Genomic DNA, 25,818 nt, shown 5'->3' with positions numbered 1-25,818 from the left:
ATATTTCTCTAAAATTCTAAAATGCTTTACTATATGTGAATGCTCTGTCAAAATATAAAATAAGGTACCTGATCAAATTAAGACTGTGCACTCCTTGAAGGCAGTGACTATAAATCTGTGTGAGTCCCAGAGAGTGGGGTATTCAGCTATTATGCACTGGGTTGAACTGAAGGAGTCAATGTTGATATCAGCATAACTTTTTTATAATAAAAATTATTTATTAGCTGTTCGAAGGGGAAGCTATCCTACTCCCACCAACCCGACTTCCCCCTTGAAGCTCAATAAACCAGGAATTTGTTCAAATACAGATCACATCACCATCTGGTCCTGCCTTGACTCTTTAATGTTACCTGATTGAAATGAGGGAAATGGATGAACAGGTAGTCCCAGATGGGTGTCCTGTCCAGTTTTGCAGTTATTCCCCCTCCCTTGAATATACTGCCATCAGTACCACCTAACACAGTTCCTACAGTCTCAATCAGTGAACAGCTGAGCCCAGTTCCTGTGCCCCCTGTCCAACCCAGGGCTGCAGATAGGAGAGAGATTTAAGTCTTTGTCACTGAAGCTAATTTTGAGAGCGATGAATGGGAGTAAGGAAGCATTTAATGAACCATGGAAACCCCACCTTTCCCATTCCCAACCTTAGTCTCTTGTACCCGGTTGTCCAGGGGGCTGGCGATGGGTCACTGCCATGAGGAGAGAGATCAGGGAGGCCAGTTCTGGAAAATAAAGATTTACAGTATTATTGGTCAGGGTTATTATGGGCCTCTCTGTATCCAACCACCTTAGCAATTCAAATGCTAACCCCCACCTTCAGCAATCCACCCCCCAATCCTTCCAGTTCATCCTAAAAGACAAAGAGGAAGAGCCATCCTGCTTTAATCTTTCCTCTGCTAAGATCAAGTCGCAAAATTGATCTCTCACGTCTAAGAGAGAGACAGAAGAAATGCAACAGAACAGCTGTTCCTGAAAGGTGGGAGACAGAGCTGCAGTCAGCTTTCCTCTCTTCTACGCTATGGGCCCTGATTACTACTTCCCCTTTCTCTGACCAAACTCAAGAAAGGAGTAAAGCTGGTCCTCTCATTTCAAAGAGACCTCAGGTTTAAAACTAGAAAAAAAAAAATCTGTTAAATGGAAACACTTGGCTGCAATTTTGTCCTTTTTCTTAAGCCTAGCAAGGAAATGAGAAGTCAGGGGTCATTTTCTTACTTTGCCTGGGTGCAGTTTCTACCATGGACTCTTATACTGAAAAATGAAAGATCCTAAAGAGTCCTCAGAATCTCCATGCCTGGCCTGCTGCCCTATATCCTCCAGCTCCTGCCCTTAGAATTTCCCTGCTTTCTGAAGCTTGGAAAGTTCACTGGTTGAAAAGCATCATCATCATCATCATCTCACCTTCGTGACCCTTGACTCTCGTCACCATCTCACCAGGTTCCCTCCCCCAGTAGTCAAGGATCATAGCCATGTCCAAGGCTTTTGCCACATATCCATCCAGTTGGCTCTGTTGCTGACCCAGAAAACATTAAGCAAAAGCTGTGTGCAGGGACCCCAGCCCCAGCTAGCCAGGAAAAGGTGATCCCACAAGGAGTTCCTTGCAGTTATAACTGGCCCTCAGCCCCATCACCCTCCAAGTGTCCACCAGCCCATCATGACTCCAGTCGTGGTGAGGGAGCGGGACGGAGGTAGCTGTCCGACATGATGATATCGCTGGTAAGTTGTTGCTCCAAGAACTCAGAGGTCTCCTCAGCTATCTGGCCAGGGATTCGAAAGTCAACTGCAGGTGGCTCCTGCTTGGGGCTGGGTACAGGTCGGGAAGCCCAGGACTCCGTGGGACAGCCAGTGCTCTGAAGAAACTGCAGGAAGTTCTCCTCAATGGAGCCCTCCCGGCTTGGCAGCCTCAGCTCCTCCTCTGGAGCCTGTTTGAAGAAGCAGACAAACTGCTTGCTGAGCTCCCCCCGGATCTGCCGGTTAAGACATCCATAGAAGAAAGGGTTGGAAGTGAAGCAGAAGTAGCCAATCCAGGTCACCACATTCTCCACCTGCCCCGTTGAAACAGGCTGAGCACTCAGGGCGACGTAGAGGTGAAAAGAAAAGTAGGGCAACCAGCAGAGCAGGAACTGTCCCCCCACAGCCAGGAGGACCACTGCTGCCTTCCCTCCCCCAAACGTCCGGCGTGGCGTGGTCTGGGGGGCCCCCGAGCTGCTGACCATTGTGGAGCGGCTGCTGAGAGACTCCGAGCGTTGCCGGGGGGTCTCCATCCACGTGGGCAGCGGCCCGTGCTGCATGGCAGCCACACGGGCGACTCGGAACATGCTGCAGTAGACTGCTAGGATGAGGAGCAAGGGCAACAGGAAGTAAAGGACAGCAAAGACCACCACAAAAAGCTGGCAGTAGGCACTGTGGCTCCATTGGAGTGAGCAGCCTAAGGGGACGCTGGGGGCTCCCTCCTCCCGCGAGACCCTTCCCAACACTGGCACGGAAGCCATGGCCAAGGCCTTCACCCACACACCCACCAGAACAGAGGCCACCAGCCCCAGCGTCATGCGCACCTCATAACGCATGGGGTGGACCACGTAATAGTAGCGCTCCACGTTGATGGCCGACACTGAGAGAATGGCCAGGCTAACAAAGCATATGCTCAGGAACAAGTAGAGGCGGCAGGCGACCTCCCCGAAGAGGTCATGGTCAAAGAGGGCGGAGCTGGAGAGCATGGCAAGGGGCATGAGGGTCAAGGCAGCCAGCAGGTCCACCAGGCAGAGGTGGAAGACAAAGACAAATTTTCGAAGGGCAGGTGTCTTGGCAATAACAGCCATCACAGCCGCATTGCCAGCCACAGCGGTCAAGTCCAGCAGGAGCATGAAGAAGAGGGCCACGGATTCTGAAGCCACGTCCCGCAGCCCTGCCTCCGGGACCCCACTGGCAGTAGAGGGACCTGGGGTTTGAGGGGCCCTCCCCAGAGTGGAAGAGTTCCCTGATGACTGGGGGATGGGTGAGGACTCCATGGGGCCGAAAGAGGACACCCAGGGCACCTCCTGTCACAGGCCCATCCCCCATCCTAGTCCAGTACCCCTGGGATGGCAAGCCCAGGCCCAGGCTTCCCAATTTTGTGTGTGCAGATCTTGGGGAGAGAGCGCCCCCTGCTGGAGCCTCTCAGCAGGCTCCTGTTGCCAGCCTTCAAGGCCAGTGACTGAGGGCTCAGGAGGCAGCTCTGGTCCACCTTGGTGACTGCAAAGAGGCAAGAGAGGGAGCGATGCAGGAGCCTCACCCACTCAACACTCCATCTTCTGAGTGGTCTCCAGCTCCTTTTCCACTTCCTTTTCCTCTCTTTTTCACACCCTTCTCCCCTTTCAAGGACTGTTGTCCAGAGTCTAAATCCTCTGTCTCCCTTCCTCAGGGTCCCGCTGAGCTCTGGGATTGTGCCCCAGTTTTAAGGTTGCTTATGTAAATTTCCTGATTTCTTGTCTCCTCAGAATGGCAGGAGTCGTTGCAGAGAATAAGCACGAGATCCGGTTTCCAGTCCCAGATCTGGGACTTACTAACTCTGTGGCTCTTCTCAGCTTCAGTTTCCTCATAAAGCCACCTGTAAAATGAAAGGAATAATACCTACTTCACAACTGTGTTTGGAAGATGCTGCAGGATTTATTAATAAGATCCTAGTAAGCGGTAATGTATATATGGTGCTTTCTACATGCCAGGCCCTGTTCTAGCACTCCACATAATTAACTCATTTTAATCCTTATGCAACCCTATGAGGTATTTTGCAATTGATAAAACTGGGGCCTACCAGAGATAAAGGAACTTACCGAAGGTCACATAGCTAGTAAGTGGCCAGGTCCAGTTACACACCCAGGAGGCCTGGCTCCAGGGCTAGTACTCCAGCCCACCGTGCCATGCTTCGCCTGAAGGTGCCCTCCACAGTGGCTGCAACACAACAGACATTCAGTGAATAATTGATGAATTTGAAACATCTCTAAAAATGTCTCTCGGACTTCTCTGGTGGCTAAGTGGTAAAGAGTTCCACCTGCCAATGCAGGAGACACGGGTTCCATGCCTGGACCAGGAAGATCCTGTGTGCCGCAGAGCAACAACTGCAAGCCTGCACGCCTTACAGCCCATGCTCCACAACACGAGAAACTGCCCACGGTGAGAAGCCAGTGCACCACAATGATGGGTAGCCCCTGCTCGCTGCAACTAGAGAAAAACCCACACAGCAACGAAGACCCAATACAGCCAAAAATTAAAAGTAATTACTTAATTAAAAATTAAAAAATGTCTCCCACTGAACTGAGGCTACCACTGGGAAGAGATCACCTGAAAAGAGGAAAGACTGCACTTGAGTTTGCTCTAACATCACCACCCCCGAGCCAAAGAGCTGCTCCTTTGGGAGTGTTTAGAAGGACCAGTGAAAACAACACGTCCCACTGGCAAGAACCTGGGAAGTCAATTCATCCAGCCTCCATTGCTCCCAAAGCCAGAAGGGCATAAGGCATATGATAGGTGCCCATCTCTACCCACTCATTAACTTCCCAAGGTCACTGTGCCCCCGGAGGTGGGAGAGGAGCTGCTCCTAAACTCCCACTGTCCAGGGCCCTGGATCTCGGGTCATTGCAGCTGACCATGGAGGGACCTCTGGCCAAAGCCCTCCTGCTCCTGGGCTGTTACCATAGACCTAGAACAAGAAGGGGGAGTAGGCGTCTGTGTAAAACGTATGGGGAGTAAATGTGGGTGAGCATAAGGCAGAGAGGTAAACCAGAAGAAACTGGCAAAGGAGAAGTCTCCGGGTTCAGCGTTTCTCATTTCTCTGATAAAATCTGTTTTATGTGTCTCATTATCCATGGGGAGTTCGCACAGAATTGAAATAAGTTGCCCAACGTACAGTTGACCCTTGAACAACATGAGTTTGAATTGCTGGAGTGAGTCTACACACAGATTTTTTTTTCAGTAGTAAACGCTACAGTACTACAGGATCCCATCAGCAGTATGGGATGTGGAACTGCAAGACGGAAGGCCGATGACTATAGTTTATACCCGGATTTTTCACTGCTCAAAGGGGCAGCACTGCTAACCGTCACATTGTTCAAGAGTCAGCTGAAATTTTAATTTTTTTGATTTCCGTATGCCATTCTTGCAGTCCAGAGTCCCTAAGCATAGTGTACTAAGGCATAAAAATTAAAGGCAAACTGTGGCAATGCCAAGTCTGATGGGCTTTTTGCAGACAAGTCAGAAATTTCCTGGGTCACTCTCCTCGTGTTAAACTGGAGAGTTGGACTGGAAAAACTTCAGGGTTTCCATATGTGATACATTGGATGGCTCAGTGAGTTCCTGGGCTATGGAGGGCCTGGTGGCTGCTCAATTAAAAACCCCATCATTTCTCTGACTGAAGTAAAGAGGCCCACATGGGGCAGATAGGTCCCTTGCCCCTCTATAGCTACAGCCTTACAATCACCCTTGGTTTTTGGCATTACCATCAACTTTGCACTAATTTAACTTTTAGCACGCCATGCATGCAATAGGTGCTCAATACAACTTAGTGACCTGAATCAAACTCAGATTGATCAGTTGAGTCCTTTCCTACAGGATATACTCCAGGAACACTCAGTCCATCAGTTGTGTGCCAGCCAGGAGCCTCTTCTGGAATGAGTAACTCGGGCTCCTGGACTTGAGAGAGCCCTAACTTTGGACTGCCTACCTAGAGATGTGCCTCTCCCAGGGGAAAAAAGACAGCTCCTATCACGTAGACTCGGAGTCGGTGGAGAAGGTGAAAGAGAGGGCTCAGAGTAGAGACGCTTATCATAAGACAAGCTTCCAGAAACAAATGTGGGAAGAAACACCAGGAGAGGCAAACGTGCCCTTTTCGTATGCCATGACTCCCCCATCCCTTCTACCTGGGGTGGGGCCCAGAAGACATGTCTTTGGGGCCCTGGAGCTAAAAGAGTCAAGGCCCACCACATCGGCCCAGACATCAAGAGTCTGCCAGCAGGGCCTGCCCAGGGTCCCAGACCACAGGAAGCGGATGTGTGTTCCACGTGGAGGTAGAGAGGTGCTATGCAGCCATAATGGAGCCCTAGGCAAGAAGGCATTGAACATTCCTCTTTTTCGCCGCCCCTCTGAGCCTTACCAGTATCTCCGCACTGCTCCCTAAATAACAGCATTCCCATTTACCTTCCAAAGAAAAGCCAGTATACCCGCTCCCCAGCACTTCCTCATGGATGGACCAGGGTAAAGGCTGGGAGGGACATGGGGTAACAGTTTCACAGTGGAAGCCCAGGGAGCCTCGCTCCACTCCTCGCTTGATTATCGTGGCTTTTCGGATGCTCTTCTCCTCTCCCTGCTCCCTTCTAGCAACCCTTTCCTCACCTCCAGGACATCCCAATACCTGGAAGGCTTTGCCATCCTAGAGGCTGAAGTCTGGGCCTCTAGCAGGGGTATGGTCAAGTTTCAAATAGCCTTGTCTCAGGAGGCAGGATGTACATAAGTGCCCAGCCCAAGGCCACAGAGGTGCTGGGATTCACATGCACCTGTTTCTTAGTTACAGAGCTTCCATTCTGAGGACCCGAGCCTGGTCTTCCTTCAGACAAGAGCATGCCCCCCCAAGCCAGGAGAGATTTCCAGGGGGCTATGGCACCTCCCCCCGGCAGAGTTGCCCATGCCTAGGACACAGAGTTGCCTGTCGGCCTGGATGCCAAAGGACCTGTTCCTAGTATGTAGGGGACCCATTTCTATGACATGGAGCAAGATAGATGGGGAACCCTGTCTGTCTGCAGGATGTGGATACTCCTTCTGTAGATCAACCCCCATCTCTAGACTTCAGAGATGCCCACACCCCAGTATTTCCTTCAGGATACCTGGGGGCCCATCCCTGGACAGAACTGCCTACCATAAGGGAGGGTGGGCTGTATACCCTTCTGTGGGGTATCTCAGCACTCATCACCAGGCCTGGGTCTGGCCCCCATTTCTGGCCTAGTCGGCAACTCCTACCTTTGCTGAGCAGCTCCCAGCTCCCATGTGATAGCGCCTCTCAGCTGATGCTTCTCCAAGGCTGCTGAAGCCTGAACCACTGCAGTGATCAGTGAGAGGCAGCCGGCAGAGCAGGATGCTCTGAGAGCTTCTGGGTCCTAATGGCCTCCTGCTTCCCACCCAGACCCTTGGAGCCACTTCTGGAGCCAGGAGCCAGGGACCAGGGCCCCCAGGCAAGGTACCCAGGAGTGGGCCCAGCCCCTCCCACTCCTCTCAGGCTGCTAGAGTGGTAGCTCAAAAGCCTGGTGAGGCCAGGTGATGGCAGGCTGGGGAGACCCTCCTGGCTAACCTGATGACATAAAAAGAGCACTCAGAGTCAGAAGATCCAGGTTTAAGGCCTGACTCTGGCAGTTCCTAACTGTGTGACCTTAGGCAAGTCACTTGTCATTTCTGGCCTTGGTTTCTTATTTGTTCAAAGGGAATGAAAGTGAAAGTGTCTGTTAGTCATCTCTGACTTTTTGTGACCCATGGACTGTAGCCAGCCAGGCTCCTCTGTCATGGAATTCTCCAGGCAAGAATACTGGAGCAGGTTTTGCCATTTCCTACTCCAGAGGATCTTCCCCACCCAGGGATCAAACCTGGGTCTCCTGCATTGCGGGAGTTTCTTTACCGTCTGAGCCACCAGGGAAGCCCTCAAAGGGAATAGAAGACAGGTGATCCCTGAGGCTTCTGAGAGCTGTGCCTTCGCTTGGTTCTGAGACATCAGAACCAAGGCACTTCTGTAGTAGGCCAGCCAGTGCAGACACAGGGCCCAGGGTCAGGTCTGACAGGGGCTGTGGCTCAAGAGCATGGCCCAAACTTGGGCTCCTTCAAACGCTGCTTCCTGTATAGAGAGAACAGGTTTGGAGGAGAGCTAAGGGCCTTGTCCTAATCCTGCACTTGCCCCTCAAAAAGTGCTTTGTCTTCTTAGATAGTATGTTTTTCTGGTATGGGGCTGCGAGAGCTTGTGGAGACGGGAGAATTGAACACCCTCATAAGCCACCCTGTGGTACCAACACAGCACTGCTCCCTCAAGGCAGGGTGGGAGGCAGGTGCTTGGGGAGGCTCTGATTGTTCTGGGTCTGCGGGGCTGAACAGAGCTGGGAAACATCATTGGCAGAAGGGCAAAGAACAGGTGATGAGCCTTTGGAAGTGAGATGAAGGGGCATGACTTCCCACAAACTATGAAGAAAACAGCTCCCTCAGGATTGGGGCTGACACCCACGGACAGGATCCTAAGACTGTAGAGTTGCAAGACGTCCTACAGGCCAAGGCGTCTGTGCTTCTGGGCCCAGAGAGGTGAAGAGATTGCCCAGAGTCACGTATGGCAGAGCCATGAGCCTAGACAAGGAATTCAGTCATGATATCTGCTCCAGAGCCCTCTTCCCTGAGACTCACCTGTATAGGAACTCCTTCTGTCTCGAAAAAGGAAGAAAGGGAATTCTGGAACTGTTCACCAGACCCCAGTCAAACAGTCATAAGAACAATGAATTTCCCAGGGAACACGAAGAGGGCAAGGTGGCTGTCCCAGGCCCTGGGTCGACAACAAAGAGTCCGGCGACCAGCCCAGACCCACACTGTGGTCTCCACTGTTCCCATCCACCCTCTCCTGAGCTCGTGTGAGTGCCAGCCCCTTTACATACGAGGCCTTCAATCCCCACACCAGCTCTGTGAGGCAGCCATCATTCACCTTACGTCGCAGATGAGGAAATGGGTACCGGAGGTGAAGGGACTGCACAGATCGCATAGCTAGTGAGAACCAGAGCCAGCATTTGAGCCCACGTCGTCTGAAGCCAAGGCACTCACTCCTTCCCCTGCCCCCATGGCTTCTCTGGAGGTCTGACACGAGACTCCGGCTGCTGCTGCTAAGTCGCTCAGTCGCGTCCGACTCTGCGCGCGACCCCACGGACGGCAGCCCACCAGGCTCCCCCGTCCCTGGGACTCTCCAGGCAAGAACACCGGATGATGCTAATGCTAAGTCACTTCAGTCGCGTCCGACTCTGCGCCACCCCATGGACGGCAGCCCACCAGGCTCCCCCGTCCCTGGGATTCTCCAGGCAAGAACACTGCAGTGGGTTGCCATCTCCTTCTCCAATGCATGAAAGTGGAAAGTGAAAATTCAAAGTGAAGTCGCTCAGTCGTGTCCAACTGTTAGCGACTCCATGGACTGCAGCCCACCAGGCTCCTCTGTCCATGGGATTTTCCAGGCAAGAGTACTGGAGTCAGCTGCCATTGAGGCCCTAAAGCCAATTCCATAGAAATGGCCACCACCTTCCAGGAAATAGCCTAAAACAAAATTAGATATACCTGAGTATAGGGAAATCTAATTAAAATGTCAAATTAAACCCGAAGACAGCAAAGTGATTTTTATCAAACCTTGTGCTCTCATGTTGGCAGGATCATCCTGGCATCAGTCAGACCCTCTGGGATCAGGTAAAGCCTGTCTCTGATCAGGGCCCACATCATTCCTGCAGGGGCCTAGCTCAGACTGACCTGGCCCCCGTCCAAGGATTCACAAAGAACCAGAGACTACACTTAGAGTGGGATCATAGGAGGGTCTTCCCTGGAGCATTCATGGCTGGAATCCAGATTCAGTCCTTGGTTGGAGAACTAAGATCCCACAGGCCACACAGTGTGATCAGGAGAAAAGAAAGAAAGAGCACTGGATTGGTCAGAAGTCCTTCGTTCTAACTGGGCTTTACTCTGTTGGTCAACAGCAGGAACTTAGCCTGTGCCTGAGTATTTCTATCTATGAAGTGAAGGGAAGTCGCTCAGTCGTGTCCGACTCTTTGCGACCCCATGGACTGTAGCCTATCAGGCTCCTCCGACCATTGGATTTTCCAGGCAAGAGTGCTGGAGTGGATTGCCATTTCCTTCTCCAATTGGGATAAAATTCTTTACTTCCTGCTTACCCAACCGGGATTTGTTGTTGTTGTTTAGTCACTAAGTCCTGTCCACCTCTTTGGGACCCAATGGACTGTACCCGCCAGGCTCCTCTGTCCATAGTGTTTCCCAGGCAGGAATACTGGAGTGGGTTGCCATTTCTTTCTCCGGGGATCTTCCCAAGCCAGGAACTGAACCCACGTCTCCTGCTTGACAGGCCGATTCTTCACCACTGCCCCCCGAGAAGCCTATCTAATAGGAATAAGCCTGCTCCTCAGGCTCGGGGGAGCTAGTACAGTTACCCTAGCTGGTCAAACAACTGGGGTGGTGGCCAGCAGGCCAAGTCTCCAGGTCCTGAAGTCCCTCCCAGGATCCCGGCAGGGTCCTTGGTACTGAAGTCTGATTTAGTACTGAGGTCTGATTTCATCCCAGGCTTGCTCCTTGCCCTGCCTTACCCTTACCCACCATCATCTCTTTTTTTATTTTTGGCCATGCCACATGGCTTGTGGGATCCCAATTCCCCAACAGGATTGAATCCAGACCCCAGCAGTGAAAGTGGTGAGTCCTAACTACTCAATCACGGGGCAGTTCCCCACCAGCACCCTTTGATGGGGTTATGTCCACCCCTCCCCTTCTCTCCTGCCTCCGCAAGATGAGGCCTTGAAATGGACCAAGTTTATCTTTCATTCATCCACCCACGTGTTCAGAAGTCTCTCGAATGTTCCATGTGTTCCCACAGCCCCCTCCCCATAGCCCTTCGCCTGCTTAGTGGCACCCACTGCCCTCCTCCTCTCCTCTCTCTGGGTCTGTCAAAACCTGCTCTCGGGAAAGAGGCTGATAAATCCATTCACACTGATAGCAGCTTAATGTGTTCTCTCTCCCAGGAATATAAACAGTTTAACAGGGAACAAAGGGAAGAAGCCGGATGTTGGGCTTCCGTCATCGACAAGGGGTGTCCCCGAGATCCCACAGCAAAGACTGGTGTTGCCCCCCAGGATGCCGACATGGCGCCCTCCCGGCCCCCACCACACCCACATGGACGTGCAAGCCTCCCCATGTGGAGAGCAGGCTCACAGCTGGGACCTCTCCACCGCAGCTCAGCTCCTGGCTGTCCAAAAGCCCCCTGTGCCAGCACCAGCCGCACCTGCTCCCCAGGCAGCCAGCCCCCTGCCCACCATCTGTGGCCAAGCTGAGGGCCTGAAGAGGGAGTCGGAGGAAAGCAGAGGTGAAAGCCTTTCCATTCCCTTTATTCCCCCACAGTCTGGCCTACACCCCCTGCCAGGAGCCAAGATCCGACAGTATATTCAGCCTGCAGCTGCCACTGGTCATGTGAGCCCATTGCTAGGTTACAGGGACCCAAAAATAAATCCTTCCCAACCAGATTAGAAACTGAGGGCCTTGGATGAACCAGACTCACAAGAGTGGCAGGAACACCCACAGTGCCTGTGCAGGCCAGGCCTGCTATGAGACCGAAGAACCTTTCCCTTGCTGCCTACCCAACCCCCATCTATCAGCTGGGGCTCAATGCTGAACCTCCAAAGAAAAATTCCCAGAGAGCTGCTGGACCCTTGCTAACTGCACAGTAAATAGGTATCCAGGCAGAGTGGCCCTTCCTCACTAGTATCAGGGGCTGGTTGGGCGATACCCCTCTGCCTCTTCTTCCCATCCAGCCTGCCCCCTCACATGCCCCGCCACATCCCAGTGTTCCTGCAAAGCACCATTAATCATTTGCCCTGTGGCCAGAGGGCTGATCTGTGCCAGTTACCTTTTTCCAGACTCTGGGAGGGAGGGAGATCTAGCGGTCACCCCAGAACTAGGCACTTTGACAGGAGAAATGTCACAACAATCTTTTGAGTTAGTTTCAAAAACTCCATTTACACATGTGGAAACTGAGGCTCAGAGAGGTTAAGTGACTTTCTCAGAGCCACACAGCTAAGCAGCTAGAAATCCCAGATCTCTATTTACTGAGTCTGGAGATGGGACAAGGAAAAGGACAGGGAAGAGAAGTAGGGGTCCCTGAAATCCCTTCCCTGGAGCGCGATAGCTGGACACTTTACTTTGAGTTGGGAATGCTGTCTCTCTCTGCTACTCACTTCCACATCCTGAGACCAGCCACAGCTGACCCAGGCCACCTGCCTCCTTCTTTATGGCTTTGGGCCTTGTCACCTTCTCTGGTCCAGGACCTAGATGGGGTCATTCCTGATGCTCAGGCCTGAGGAGAGTCATGTACAAATCCCCAGTAATCATCACCCTTCTACTTCAGAGCCTTATGGAGTCAAAATAGCAGAGCTTTGAGGGTCATCATGGGTGCATGCTCAGCTGTGTGCAACTCTCTGTGACCCCGTGAACTATAGCCCGCCAGGCTCCTCTGTCCATGGAATTTTCCAGGCAAGAATACTGGAGAGGGTTGCTACGCCCTTCTCCGGGGGCTCTTCCTGACCCAGGGGTCAAATCCACATCTCTTGTGTCTCCTTCACTGGCAGGCAGGTTCTTTACCACTAGTGCCACCTGGAAAGCCCCTGGTGGCTCAGACAGTAAAGAATCTGCCTGCAATGCTGGAGACTGGGTTCAATCCCTGGGTCAGGAAGAGCCCCTGGAGAAGGGAATGGCTACCTACTCCAGCTTCTTGCCTGGAAAATTCCATGGACAGAGGAGCCTGGTGGACTACAGCCCACGCAGTTACAAAGAGTCGGACACAACTGAGTGACTAACACACACTTGAGGGTCATGGGGGCTTCCCTGATAGCTCAGTTGGTAAAGAATCCACCTGCAATGCAGGAGACCCCAGTGTGATTCCTGGGCCGGGAAGACAGCCTCATAGGAGGTCAGATAGCAATTTTACAGATGAATAGGCCCAGAGACACGAAGTAACTTGCGCAAGGGTACAGAGCTAGAGGGCAAAGGAGAAATGACCAGAATCTAAGCCTCTGGATTCCTATCCCCTTTTTTTGTGCCTGTCACTAAGGGCAGTTGGGGGTCTGTCATACTTGGCACTAGGGCAAATCCAAAGTTCCCCCAATACCAGGTTCCCTTCCTTGACTTGCCACATCTCCAAGGCCCTCCCACCTGCCAGTTCTCTTCAGGAAAGTGCTCCTCCCCAAGCAAGGGTCTAAGGAGGCCCAGACTTCCCACGCAGCTCCTTATACATGTCTTGCCTGCCCATTCTGATGACACCCCTATCATCACCTAAAGCCTTGGAGAATCCCATTCTCACCTCTTGCAACTCCCAGCATCCAGAACTACAGGCTTCATGTTACTCAATTCATGAAATATTTCTTGATCACCTTCTATATGCAAAGCTCTGTTTAGGAGGTAAGAGAGAGGGTACAAAGGTGAAACAAATACAAACATTGCCCTCTTGGTGCATACAATCCAGAACGGAGATGAAGCAGGTTATCACCTTCAAAGGAAAATCAAAATGCTGTGGAGGTTCAAAGGAAAAAGTGAACCCACTCACTCAGGAAATCTGGGAAGGCTTCCTGAAGGAAGTGGCAGGGGTCTTAAAGGAGGAGTAGGATTTAAACTCCAAGTAAATCGAAGAATTGATGCTGTTGAACTGCAGTGCTGAGAGAAGACTCTTGAGAGTCCCTTGGACAGCAAGGAGATCAAATCAGTCAATCCTAAAGGAAATCAACCTTCAGTATTCATTGGGAGGACTGATGCTGAAGCTCCAATACTTTAGCTACGTGATGTGAAGAGCCGACTCATTGGAGAAGATCCTGATGCTGGGAACAATTGAGGACAGGAGGAGAAGGAGGTGACAGAGGACGAGATGGTTGAATGGCATCCTTGACTCAATGGGCATGAGTTTGAGCAAACTCCAGCAGACAGTAAAGGACAGGGAAGCCTGGCATGCTGCAGTCCATGATGTCGCAAAGAGCCAGACATGACTGAGTGACTCAACAGCAACAACTGAAAGAGGAGAGGAGAGTAGTTCAGGTGAAAGGAGCAGGTCTTGGGAAACATGCAGACAGGCAGGGCTATGGAATACCAAGGCAAGAAGAGTTGTCTGGTTTGAAAATAGTCCATGTGTAGAGAAGAAATGAGAACAGAAAAGTAGACTGGCTAGGCTGTGAAGGCCTGGTAAGCCAGACTGGAAAGGCAGCACTGGAAAGTGTTTTGAGCAGGGAAGCACAGGGCCACAAATGTGCCCCACCTCCAGGCTTTCAGTGAGTCAGCTGATAAGTATTTACTGAACCCACAAGTTCCAGAGTGAGGGGTTGAACTCAAGGCTGGAAGTTTTCCTTATCATTCCGGCCTAGAGAGAGGTGCAAAAAAACACGTAGGTCATCATGGAGACAGTGTCTGTGAACGTATGACAGCGTGAGCTCAAAGGAAAGGGGCCATCAGCCATGAAGTGATGGAGAGACCAGATGATGCCCCTGCCTCCCAGGTGGGGCTCTCACAGGTGACCTGCATATCTATTCTGTGGGGGAGGTGAAGAGCTGAGTGGTAACTCAAATGCCTGGAAACTCTCCCTTCTAGATTTACGTGTCATAAGATGCTGCCCAGCCTGATCTGCAGGGACAGGGCATCCTGGACCACCCAGCTGTTCATTCCAGGGCAGGTTGCCCAGCTGCCCACTCACTGCCAGGTCTTGGGCTCTGACTTAAGAACGAAGAACTGAGCTGGGTTTCCCAACTTGGGTTCCACAGAGTACTCTCAGCAGTGCCTGGTCTCGGACTGTAGGGGGCATCCCTGCTCTCCATCTTTGGGACAGTGCCCCCTAAATGATGTGTACTCAGCCCTTGGGGACAAACTGAGAGGTAGGGTAACCTGACCCTTCCTTCTCCAGACTGGGCATAGCTGGGCATAGCTGGGCACAGGGATACGAGCTCTAGGCTTCTTTCCCACTTTTCTTTCCTCCAAAGTCCTCTCGCTCCATTTCTGACCCACTAAAAACATGATCCCCATTCCCATTCAACTCTCATACCCTTACGTCCGAGGAAGGGCCAGACTTCTAGAGCCAGAGCTCCTTAGGGATGGAGAGACAGCCTGTGCGTAGTCCCTCTGAGAAAGGTGGCGAGGGACGGATTGTCAGCCCTGGCCCACCCACGTGAGGACCCTATTGGAGAATGACGTGTGAAAGCTTGTTCTCTCGGATGGCCTAGCCTGGAAGGGTAGCTCCGGAGGGTCTAAATCAGCCCCAGGAACGCGGGATCGATCCTGAATAAGTAAGGGCCTGAAGGAAGACACCAACTGCTTGCGACATTTCTGGGCCTCTAGGCTGCCCTGACAGTAAGTAGCCACAAGAGGGTAGTGTTGATCACAGAGCTGCAAACAGTCAACTGCTGTTTCCAGATAGAGGCGCCTCACTTCCAAACCCTCATCAGCTGTATCCTTCCTGAGGGACTCGCTGTCTTGTGGGCCCCAGTTTTCACCTTTTAGACTCCCATAATATATGCATGGAGGGCCAGGTAAGCGGGACAAGGATCCCAAGAGAAAAATCTCTCCTACTCCTAGGAGGTGGATAGGAAGAGGTAGCAGGCTAGCATCCTGGAAGGAGCACTGGTTTCAGAGTCCAAAGGCTGCACCCGCATGAGTGAGCAGTGAACTTCGGGCTACTCTCCCCACTTCTCTGAGCCCCAGCTCCAAACGAGGGTTGGACTAGACCTGTAGGTGCTCTCTAAGGTCCTTTGCAGCTCTAGATTCTTAGTCTGAGTCTTAGCTGCTGTCGTCAAGTGGCTTCTTTCTCCAGGGCCCTGGCAGCTTGAGAGAATCAGGGCCTGGGGGTAAGGGAGTGGTTGCAGGAAATAGCAGTGGGCACTTCTACTCTCCACCAACCAGGTCATTCCTCTGGGAATTACAGCCAGAAAAAGATTCAGTCCCAAGACCGGGAAGGGACCCAGGAGGGGATGAATGGCATCAGCCAGGCCCCAGGAAGACTCCTCTAAAGGGTTCCATTGGATTGATTTGTGTGTGATGGTGCGAATGGTAGGAGGGCTGGCGCTGGCTGAGCAGTGTCCCCTCCCAGGCCCAGGCTACCCAGAAAGCCACAGGGCCAGATTCGACAGACCCAAAATGGAGGCTACAGGAAGCCTAGACCCCTTCCCTTGGCCTTTGCTCTCCAAATCCCCTGACAGTCGCCTTGTCCGCTTCTCCCCACATTGCTCTGACCCCTGCCCTGCTTCCAGCCCACACCCTCATCCCCAGAAAGCAGAGTTCACAGCCTCGATTCTAGGGGAGGGTCCCTGCCTGACCGACCCATCTCTGTGGGCAGCCCGTCTGGCATCCCTCCAGACCAGCTCTGTCCCCTGTGCCTCTTTGTCCCCAGACAGTGTCTCCTGACTCCAGTCATTTCACACCAGGCCCCTGGACACACTCTGCCCAGCACCTCGGCTTCCCTGGTGGCCATCTGATCCGACACCTGGGGCCTGACCTTACCCAGTACAGGGTGTGTCCTGCTTCTTGCGTCCCATCTTCTCTTTCTTCCCTGCTGGCCTCATTTCTCAGTCTTGTCTCTTATTTGGCTTCCCTCCTTCGACCTCTCTCCTCTGCCCTCCCTAGCCTGTTCTCAGAACTCTCTAAGTCTCAGAGCCTCTTTGCCCTGGGCCTCTCTGCTCCCCTGTCTCTGTTTCTTTGCCTCAGCGTACACCTTTCCTTTCTCTCTCTCTCCTCCCTCACTTCCTCCTCTGCAGTGAGTACATTGAGAATTGGATCCATTCCTCCCTGGACTGAAGGTATAAATAGCAGAGGGAGGCTGGGCTAGGAGCCAGACTTGCTACCAGCCTCTTCCTTGCAGCCCCAGGCTTGGGCATTCGGGACCAGTGCTGGGAAGGGTCCAGGGCAGAGAGTTAGAGGATTGGGATTGAAAGCCACTGTACAGGGTGGCAGACCCAGGCAGAGAGAGGATGTGACAGGAATCTGTGGGTGTGGATCTTTGGGTCCTCCCCACCAGCTTATCCACCTGCACTAACATGGTTACAGAGTTCCTTCTTCGCTGCTGGAGAAGGAGCTCTGGATCAGAAGACTCCCCGGGGCCGCTCAAAGGCCTTGCTACCTCCTCCTGGACACAGATGCACGGGCCCAGGTGGCAGCCAGCAGACAGCAGCTGGGGACTAGAGTGGAAGTGGTGGCCTCAGGAAACAGGCCACAGTCTCACCCCAGCCAGCTCCCCAGCCTAATTAGAGACCGGAACAGGCATTGATCGTCCCTGAGCTCATTATGTCACAGCTGGGGAACAGCTGGCCAGTTTTTTCCAGGCCATTAGCTGCGCCATGAAGTGGAGAGAGGGAGGGGGCGTGTGAGCAGGATCAATACCCTGTCTGTCTGCGGGGGAAGCGCCTCGTGGCTGCCTCCTTCTGCACTCAGGGCCGGGCTTCTTCTCTCTGGAGTGGCCTGCCTGTGTGCTGAGCTCCTTGAAATTCACACACCAGGCTCAGCTCCTTCCAGCCTGGAGGCAGGAGAGACAGACTCTGACCTGACCCTGATCTGATCCATGGGGACCCCCTGAGTATTCTCTTTCTGGGGATGAGAAGGGCAGGAAAGAGTTTCAGGTTACCCACGCTGGGCTCAGAAGGGACCTTTAAAGTCCAGCTTCTCTCCACCCCCTAGGCAAGATGACACCTATGGCAACTGTTTCTGCTGGCCCAGGGCCCACCTCTCTGTGCCCGCGGGCTGAGCCAGGTTTGGTTTCCAGGGGGCAGGGCAAGGGGCGGGACGGGGCGGGGGGCGGGGGGGAGATATGAGGGGATGCTCCAAACCTTGGGGAATGGCAGATGGTGGAGGAGGGAGGCAAGCAGGTCAGCTGAGCGGGACCCAAGACAGGAGGCAAACTGCCCACAAGCCCTGACCCCCAGGAGGCCCCCTGTCAGAGGGGAGTTCAGCTTTATTCAGTGAATTGGCTTTTTTTTTTTTTGGTATAGGTGAACTGGCTTTTTACTTACAGAGTTAGAAGGTGTCAAGACCTCTAAAATCCCCCAAACGATACGTCTCAGTTTACAGAGAGAGAAAGCAAACTCTGCTGCTGCCAAGTCGCCTCAGTCGTGTCCGACTCTTTATGACGCTATGGGCTGGACGCCCCCAGGCTCCTCTGTCTGTGCAATTCTCCAGGCAAGAATACTGGAGTGGGTTGCCATGCCCTCCTTCAGGGGATCTTCCCTGGGAAATGAACCCTCGTCTCTTAAGTCTCCTGTATTGGCAGGCAGGTTCTTTACCACTAGCGCCACCTGGGAAGCCCAAGCAATTGCTTAACGTGCCTTAGGCTCTCTATGCCTGGCCAACTGCTCCCAGCGTTTTGCTTTAGTTCTCTCTGTCCTTCCCTACTGCTTGTATACGAGTTCTAATAGAGCCCTGGGGACTTTCAGTCACATGTCCTTAGGCTACCAGCAGAACTGTGGGAACCACTAGGTTCCCCTCCATCCTGCCTCCACCCCCCACTGCCCCCACCCCCATGCTGAGCACCACCCTGGGTCCAGTTGCTGCTTCCTGGGCAGTTCCCCTATCCCATGAACAGAGGCCAGGATGTGCCACGCCCTCTGCTCCCCAGACATCCCAACCTAGCCCTGTTTCCAGAATCAGCAGTGAATTGAGCCTGGGAGTCAGAAGGCATGAACTCCAGACTTGAGTTCCTGCTAGGCTCAGCTCCAGTCATGCAGAGCTGGTGGACTGGTTTGACTAGATGAACACAGAGGACAGAGGACCCTTATCCATTCCTCGTGTTATGGATGAGGAACCTGTATTCCAGTGAGCAGAAGCTGTTTGCCCAGCTGATTAGAGCAGATCTGAGGCTGAGTTTGCCAGCTCCCAGCTGGTCAGCATTGGTTCTGTTCCACCACAAAGCCTTGGCTCTAAGTTCCCAAAGCCACAGATCAAAGTCTAGTGGGTCACCCTTGACCCATCCAATGCGCCTGTGTGTTCAGTTGTTCAGTCATGTTCAGCTTTTTGTGACCCCACGGGCTGTAACTCTGTCCATGGGTCCAGGCTCCTCTCTCCATGGAATTCTCCAGGCAAGAATACTGGAAAGTGAAGTCGCTCAGTCGTGTCCGACTCTTTGCCACCCGTGGACTGTAGCCCACCGAGCTCCTCCGTCCATGGGATTCTCCAGGCAAGAATACTGGAGTGGGTTGCTATTTCCCTCTCCAAGAATATTGAAGTAGTTGCCATTTCCTCCACCAAGGGATCTTCCCCACACAGGGATAGAACTCATGTTTCCTACATCTCTTACATTGCAGGTGGATTCCTTACTGCTTGAGCCATCGGGGAAGGCCCTGACTGATCCAGCACATCCTGACAAATCCAACAAATTAATTCCTAACAAGTCCAGAGTGCACCCTCTTCCTCAGGCCTCTGAGAACCAAGCAGAATGCAGGCTGGTCACCGCTGCTGCCAGAAACAGCTTCTTCTCCTGGAGCCTCTATCCAGTCAGGAGCAGCTGCTACCAAGGGAGCTGATGGAGCAGAGACCAGCTGGGCACTGCAGTGTCTGATGTTCATCTATCTGTCTGTCTGGGTGCAGGAGGTGCCGAGAGCAGAGGGAGTCTGGTGGCAACCTGGCCTTGCTGAACTTCCTCCTGCCTGATTCACAGAGATAGAGCGAACTGGAAGAAGTTAAGTATTGCTCCTTCTGCTGGCGTCGTGAGGAAAGAAACGTCTATGTGGGCTTGAAGATGACACAGCAACTGGCCTCAGAATCAGGAAGAGCACAGGAGTGGGTTCCAGAGGCCAGCCTCCCGGGGCCATCAGCAGGATGGCCCCATCCTCGTCAGCTTCTCCTTTGACTCCAGAAGGAAGAGTGACAGCCGTAAGCAGCAGCAGCTGAGATACTGAACCCCATGGTTCCAGTCAGAACATAGAGGGGCAGGGGTGGTCGGACAGCCTAGTGAGGGAACCCTAGCATAGGGTGCCTCGGATGGGGATCTTGTGGCAAAAGAGCTCTGGGAAGCCAGGGGCACAGGAATCAGCCCCCCTGAGCCTGGAAAGGGACAGAAAGGCACCAGCACTGAACCATCTCCCATCAGAGTGTCCGTCAGAATATCCACGATGAGGAGAGCCCTTGTCCTGGCTGGGCATCCCACCACGGGTGCCATTTATTAGCCCTGTGGACTGGGGCAAGACCTGGTCTCTCTGAGCGTCAGACTTTCCTGATCTGTGACAAGATGCAGAGAGCAACGTTTGCCTCACAGGTTGCTGCAGCTTTAAGGCTCGCGGGGTGGGGTGGGGGGAGTGTCTGTGAGAGGCTTCAGAACGCAGGAATGATGATTTTCATTGCCCTACACTGCCGGCTGTCAGTGCTTTTATGGTGTGTGGCGCTAGGACCCTGATGCCCAAGTTGCCAGCAGTGGTTTGTATCACAACATTGTGTACACAAGGACTTTGGTCAGGAGGGACAGAAGCAAAGGGCCTTTCCTCCTAGAAGGGACTACCCCGGCCCCACCAGCAGATGTGTATGAATCTACAGCAGCATTCATCAGTCCCCCCAGGGTCCATCTGCTCGCAGAGATGAGGCCTAAAATTGAAGCAGCCAGGATGGGAGTGCGTGCACACACATGCACACACACGGACACAGCAATCCATGGCTCTGCCATCAATTGTCCTTCCTTCCTAGGTGCTGGGCCTTCTCAGCTCACAGTCCACTAAAGGATCAGTCTCTCCGGGTCTAACATGTTGTGATGGTAACTGGTTGAAGAATTAAGAGAAATGTCAGTACTGAAGGGACAATTTTGCATGGATTAGTTTTGGTTTTCTGGGGAAAAGATACTACTAATGATTTATATTTGGTATCATATTTTATGACTTAAAAAAGAGTGTCACATACATTGCTATTTAAGCCACATGGCACTCTTAGGAGAGGCATACTATTATCTGAGTCTCCGAGAGTTGAAGGGATTTTCCTTGTCTTCATATTTCATGACCTTGATATTTTCAAACACTACCGTCCAATTATTTTGTAGAATGTCCCTCAGTTTGGGTTTGGCTGATGCTGCCTAATGAGTGAATTCAGGTTAAGCATTTTTATCAGGGATGCTACAGCAATGATGCTGTATTCTCAGTTCATCTCCAAAGAGACGCAAATGTTGATTTGTTCTGTGTCAGTCATGCTAACTTTCTTTTATTTTTTATTTTTTTGGCTGCACGCTAGCTTTTCTCTAGTTGAGGCGCCTACGGGCTTCTCTTGTTGCGACCCACGTGCTTCTCTAGTTACAGTGTGCACGGGCTTAGTTGCCCCATGGCATTTGGGGCCTTAGTTCCCCAATCAGGGATCAAACCCACGTCCCCTGCATTGGAAGGCAGATTCCTAACCACTGGACCTTGATTCCCATGGCCAGGGAAGTCCCCAGGCATGCTAACTTTTATCAGTTGGTGAGGATCATGTCAGCCAAATTTCTCCACTGTAAATACAGTTATAAGTACTGTGGTTATAGATTAATAAGCATTTGTGGGGAGATACGCTGAAACTGTGTAAATATCAGGTTCCTCATCAAATTTTCACCCACAGGTTTCAGCAGCCATATTCTTACCTATTTATTACTATGATGATGACCAAAGGGTGATTTTCTAATTTCCTCTCTTTTCTGTCTTTATCAATTGGCATTCCAGTGTAAATTAGTGCCTTCCCTTCTCACCATGTATTTATTTGTATCTGTATTAACTCATCCATTCCTGTTTTAATCGGTGGGTTACTATCAGTTCAGTTCAGTTCAGTCGCTCAGTCTTTGCGGCCCCATGAATCACAGCATGCCAAGCCTCCCTGTCCATCACCATCGACGGGAGTTCACTTAAACTCACATCCATCCAGTAGGTGATACCATACTGAATACTAATACTAAAGTTAGTTACTTTGTTGCCTGAATTGTCCCAGACTTGGCCTGCATGTATCCTTTCAATCTAGATTATGTATCCTTTTGTTTCCCTCATTCTTTGAGCACTTCCATACTTTCTTAGCACAAGGAGATGCTCTAGGTTCAACTATAAACTTTCAGGCTGATCAGTCTTGGTTCTTTTTAGTGGAAAATGGTCTTTAGAAATAAAGAGCTGAGTGATTGGTGTGTTCACTGCTATTTGGGTATCATTGCTTATAGGACCTCTCAGCAGACAGAAACAGAGATATGTATGTACACACACATGCACACGCGCACACACACCCCTACATCTATGTGCCTATGTTTAAAACATGGGCTCAAACTAATTATGCCCATTCTGATGGCTTATTTCCTTTCTATAAATATAACTCCTTTCACTAAGAAGCCATGAGAAATATGGCTCCCATTATCCTCAACATATTATTTTCTTAAGTCCACTACTTGGAAACAATCTCCTAACCATACAGGCCATATTCTCTGCCCCAGCCTCACCATACATTCTGGTTGTACTGGCCAAATTTTGACCCTAGTCTCACTGACCACATCAGCTGTGCTAGCTGAATCCTCCATCTGTATCAAAGGGAAATAGGAGAGGAAGAGCACTTGTCATATTAAGGATTGGATTTATCAAAGTTTGTCCTCATCACATAGCGAAATCAGTTACAGTCATTCAGACACATCACATAACCTAAAGATATTTCTTCCAATAACAGAGCACCTTTAATGTTTATAATAGAGCCGGTATTTATGAAATTATTTCTAGATGAATCTGAAAACAGATTATAATATGTATGTATTCTTCATTCTATATTTTTAAAACTCTCATAATCTGTTTTCTTATTTTATATTGACTCTAACTTTGTAAAGATGACCAAGAAGAGAATCTTTGTTCTACTGGTAAGTTCAGGAACAAACTTTTTAAAAAGGTATATTAGAGACTAGTTGTTTACCCAACCATTTCTTTTGCCTCCTGGGTGCAAGCTGGGCTACATTTCTCAGTCTTGCTTGCAATCAGGTGTGGTCATATGACTGAGTTCTAGCCAGTGGAATGTGGGCAGAAGTAATGAAAGCCACTTCTAGACCCATCAAACCTTCCACACAGTTCTGCAGGCTCTCAGCCTCTACTCCATCTGCTGACTGAATACAGAGGATTCAGTAGAGGATTCCAAAGCCTAAACAGTTAGCAGAGCCACAAGGTGGATAATTCTAGGTTCCTGAATCACCCTGTGGGAGGCCATCAAGTGAACATCTGCATTCAACCCTTATGTGAATGTGATGTCTATTTGTATTGTGATAAGCCACTGAGACTTCAGGGTTATTAGTCAGGTCAGTTAGCTCACCCTAACTAATACAGAAAGTAAATGAACTGCCCGTGTTTACCCTTTAGAAGTGGTAAAGTATCATGCGGAATGTGACCTTCTGATCCCTGCTTGAGGGTTCCTTCTGTCAGATTATGCACGTGTGTGTGTGTGTATGTGTGTGTGGGGGTGTGTGCTCACATACTCTTTGCGACCCCATGGACTGTAGCCCACCAGGCTCCTCTGGAGTTTTTCAGGCAAGAATACTGGAGTGGGTTGCCATTTCTTCCTCCAGGGGATCTTCCTGACCTAGGGGTCAGACACAAGTTTCCTGCATCTCCTGCACTGGCAGGTGGATTCTTTACCACTGAGCCACCTGGGAAGCCCCTTCCTATCAATCAGACCAAGTGAAAAGTAACATTTTCCTTTTAGCCCAAGCATGACACTAGACCCCCTTTTAGCCCTTCCCCTTTCCCAAGGGAACCATGGCCCACACTTGCTGTTTCATGGATTCATCTTCACCAAATGAAAGCACCTCGCTTGCCTAACACCTGACCTCTGGCAGGGGACTTACTCACCCTGTAGAGGTCTCTGATGAAAGGTGACCGCCCTTTCCTGCAAGCAGACTCTGTGGTTGGTGTGGCAGTGGTAACAGAGCCCAACAATGGGATGGTCCAAAGGGCCTGGGGGACAAGTTGATTTCCTCCTCTGGCAACAGGAGGTCAGCAACAGTTCCTGGTCACTTCTACATCCTGGCTTATTCATAGGCTGATAGCTACGGGTTCAGTGTGTCAGCACAGTCCAGGCTGCTAAAAACATATATCTTCTTGAACAGGATGTTCCTCACCTTTCTCCCTCCAGACAAGACAAGTTTTAGAGACTAAGAGAGCTAAGAGATCAGGTCAAGTGGGTGGGAAACAATGCAATAATACAGGGGAAAGGAAACCTCTGACTGCAGATGTGGACATGAAAGACCTTGGGAGTTTTCTAAGTGTCACAGTCTAAATTTTATAGTAATTCACAAACTCATACTTCCAGAGTTGGGCAAAACTCCAAGGTTTGCCTAGCCTTCATTTCATAGAGAAAAGCCTAACTGTCACTTCATAGAGAGGGAATTGATGACCTGAGTGATTAAGCAGCATGTTTAACGTCACAGAGATAGTCAAGGCTAGGATTAGACCCCAGAACAGTGCTCTTAGCACTTTTCTGCTTTGCTTGCAGGTCTGATGGGAGCCACTCAGTTCAAGCAGTTGGAGCAGCAGATGTAATTAGGATACTAAGTACTGGAGAGTGTGGTCCCTGAGGACACATCTCTCCATGACCTTGGCCACCCCCCAAGCCTCTCTGAAAGCCTTTCCCTGCTTATATGAGAAGCCAGCACCCATGACCCACCAGGGTCTGACACAAACATGTCTGGGGTGAGTCACTCAATTCCAAGGTGAAGCAGGAGTGGGAACATCTCCAGTTAAAACTCCAGAGCATCTAGGAAGGGAAAGAGTCTCCAGACTGGAAAGGCATGGAAATTTCCCTGAACCCAGAAGCGTGTTTGGAATAGCACCGCTGCATCACCACTCCAGCCCGGCCTTGTTAGTGAGGCAAGCCGCAATCAGGAGATAATTAGCTTGCTGTTATTTATTCCCTGCTCTAATCAGCAGCCCACTGCTTGCACAGTAGAGAGGGCTCCCACCCCAGAGCAGTGGGGGTTCTCGGGGACCTTTAGTTACCAGCCAGGAAACAAGTGGCAGAAGACAAAAGCCTGGGGAGACGAAAAGAGGGAGGGAGAGCCTTGACCACAGGACCCAGGCGCTGCTGGGCTCTGCACAGCAAACAAATCCCTGGGGAGAGGCAGCTGGGAATCACCAGGAGCCCCGGGCAGCGCTACACTCCGCTTCATTTTGTTCCTGGAGTTGGGCTCTGGTCGATAAAGGGCGGCTGGCGTTCAGCTCCCTGTTCTGCCTCACTGCAGTCAAATTGCCTTTTTCCAAGGCGACTTTCAGAAAAAAAAGATGACATTTATCAAAGCCTGCTGAGTGGTGACCTTGGTGGGAGGGAGAGGGGGTGGGTGTACTGTCTGTGGAAGCAGGCAAAGAAAATGAGGAAAACCTAGAGGGAAGGAAATGCTTTCAAGCCTCAGAGTTGTTGGAACAAACACAGAGATGACTCAGGGTTGGAGGATGTGCTCAACCACCCTCCCTCCTGGCCCCTTCCTCATCCTCAGTAACTCATTCTCACAGGCAATCCCTGCTTTTCCAGGCCCAATAGTAGACTGAAGATGCTCCATCAAACAACCACCTCTGGAAAGGGGTCAGGCCTATGACTTGATAACTGCAAGATACACAACCTTAGAATCAGTAGCAGTTTCAGAATTTCTGCATCGGGCAGGCTATGAGGCTGCTATTTGATTGGAGCAGCAGGAAGTGAGGGAACCAGAAAACTTGTACTTTCCGTAGCAAATACATTGTTTGTTTGTTTTTTTCTACGTATGTCATACCTCTGCAGGGCATGGAGGGCATGCATAAAGCCCTCCCCAACCATTTACTGGCCCCAGTGCTACATTTTTTGTTGTTGTTTTTCAGTCGCTCAGTCATGTCCAACTCTTTGTGACCCCATGGACTGCAGCATGCCAGGCTTCCCTGTCCTTCAACCAACTCCTGGAGCTTGCTCAAACTCATGTCCTTTGAACTGGTGACGCCATCCAACCATCTCATCCTCTGTTGTCCCCTTCTCCTCCTGCCTTCAATCTTTCCCAGCTTCAGGATCTTTTCCAATAAGTTAGTTCTTCACATCAGGTGGCCAAAGTATTGGAGCTTCAGCTTCAGCATTGGTCCTTCCAATGAATAT

At 51.2% G+C, this 25,818-nt stretch overlaps 1 protein-coding gene across 3 annotated transcripts; it reads right to left on the bottom strand.

Moving 5' to 3' along the window:
- Nucleotides 1-197: 197 nt before the first annotated feature.
- On the bottom strand, nucleotides 198-16,540 carry GPR61 (G protein-coupled receptor 61). 3 transcript variants are annotated; one of them, XM_060401355.1, is made up of 6 exons: nucleotides 16,264-16,540; nucleotides 13,280-13,791; nucleotides 13,094-13,180; nucleotides 3,804-3,921; nucleotides 1,396-3,580; nucleotides 198-719 (listed from the first exon to the last, which is right to left on the bottom strand). In XM_060401355.1, exon 5 carries the CDS (start codon nucleotides 3,000-3,002, stop codon nucleotides 1,647-1,649), a length of 1,356 nt encoding a protein of 451 aa, XP_060257338.1. In that variant the 5' UTR covers nucleotides 3,003-3,580; nucleotides 3,804-3,921; nucleotides 13,094-13,180; nucleotides 13,280-13,791; nucleotides 16,264-16,540; the 3' UTR covers nucleotides 198-719; nucleotides 1,396-1,646. The 3 variants fall into 3 exon arrangements, with proteins under 3 accessions (XP_060257338.1, XP_060257336.1, XP_014947646.1); XM_060401353.1 differs by lacking the exons at nucleotides 13,094-13,180; nucleotides 13,280-13,791; nucleotides 16,264-16,540 and adding an exon at nucleotides 8,395-9,610; XM_015092160.4 differs by lacking the exons at nucleotides 13,094-13,180; nucleotides 13,280-13,791; nucleotides 16,264-16,540 and adding an exon at nucleotides 6,979-7,061.
- Nucleotides 16,541-25,818: the final 9,278 nt, after the last annotated feature.

The sequence above is a fragment of the Ovis aries genome, chromosome 1, assembly GCF_016772045.2.
Source record: "Ovis aries strain OAR_USU_Benz2616 breed Rambouillet chromosome 1, ARS-UI_Ramb_v3.0, whole genome shotgun sequence".
Classification (NCBI taxonomy): Eukaryota; Metazoa; Chordata; class Mammalia; order Artiodactyla; family Bovidae; genus Ovis; species Ovis aries.
Note: the sequence above shows the minus strand (reverse complement) of the source record. Positions and strands in the feature narration are given on the sequence as shown.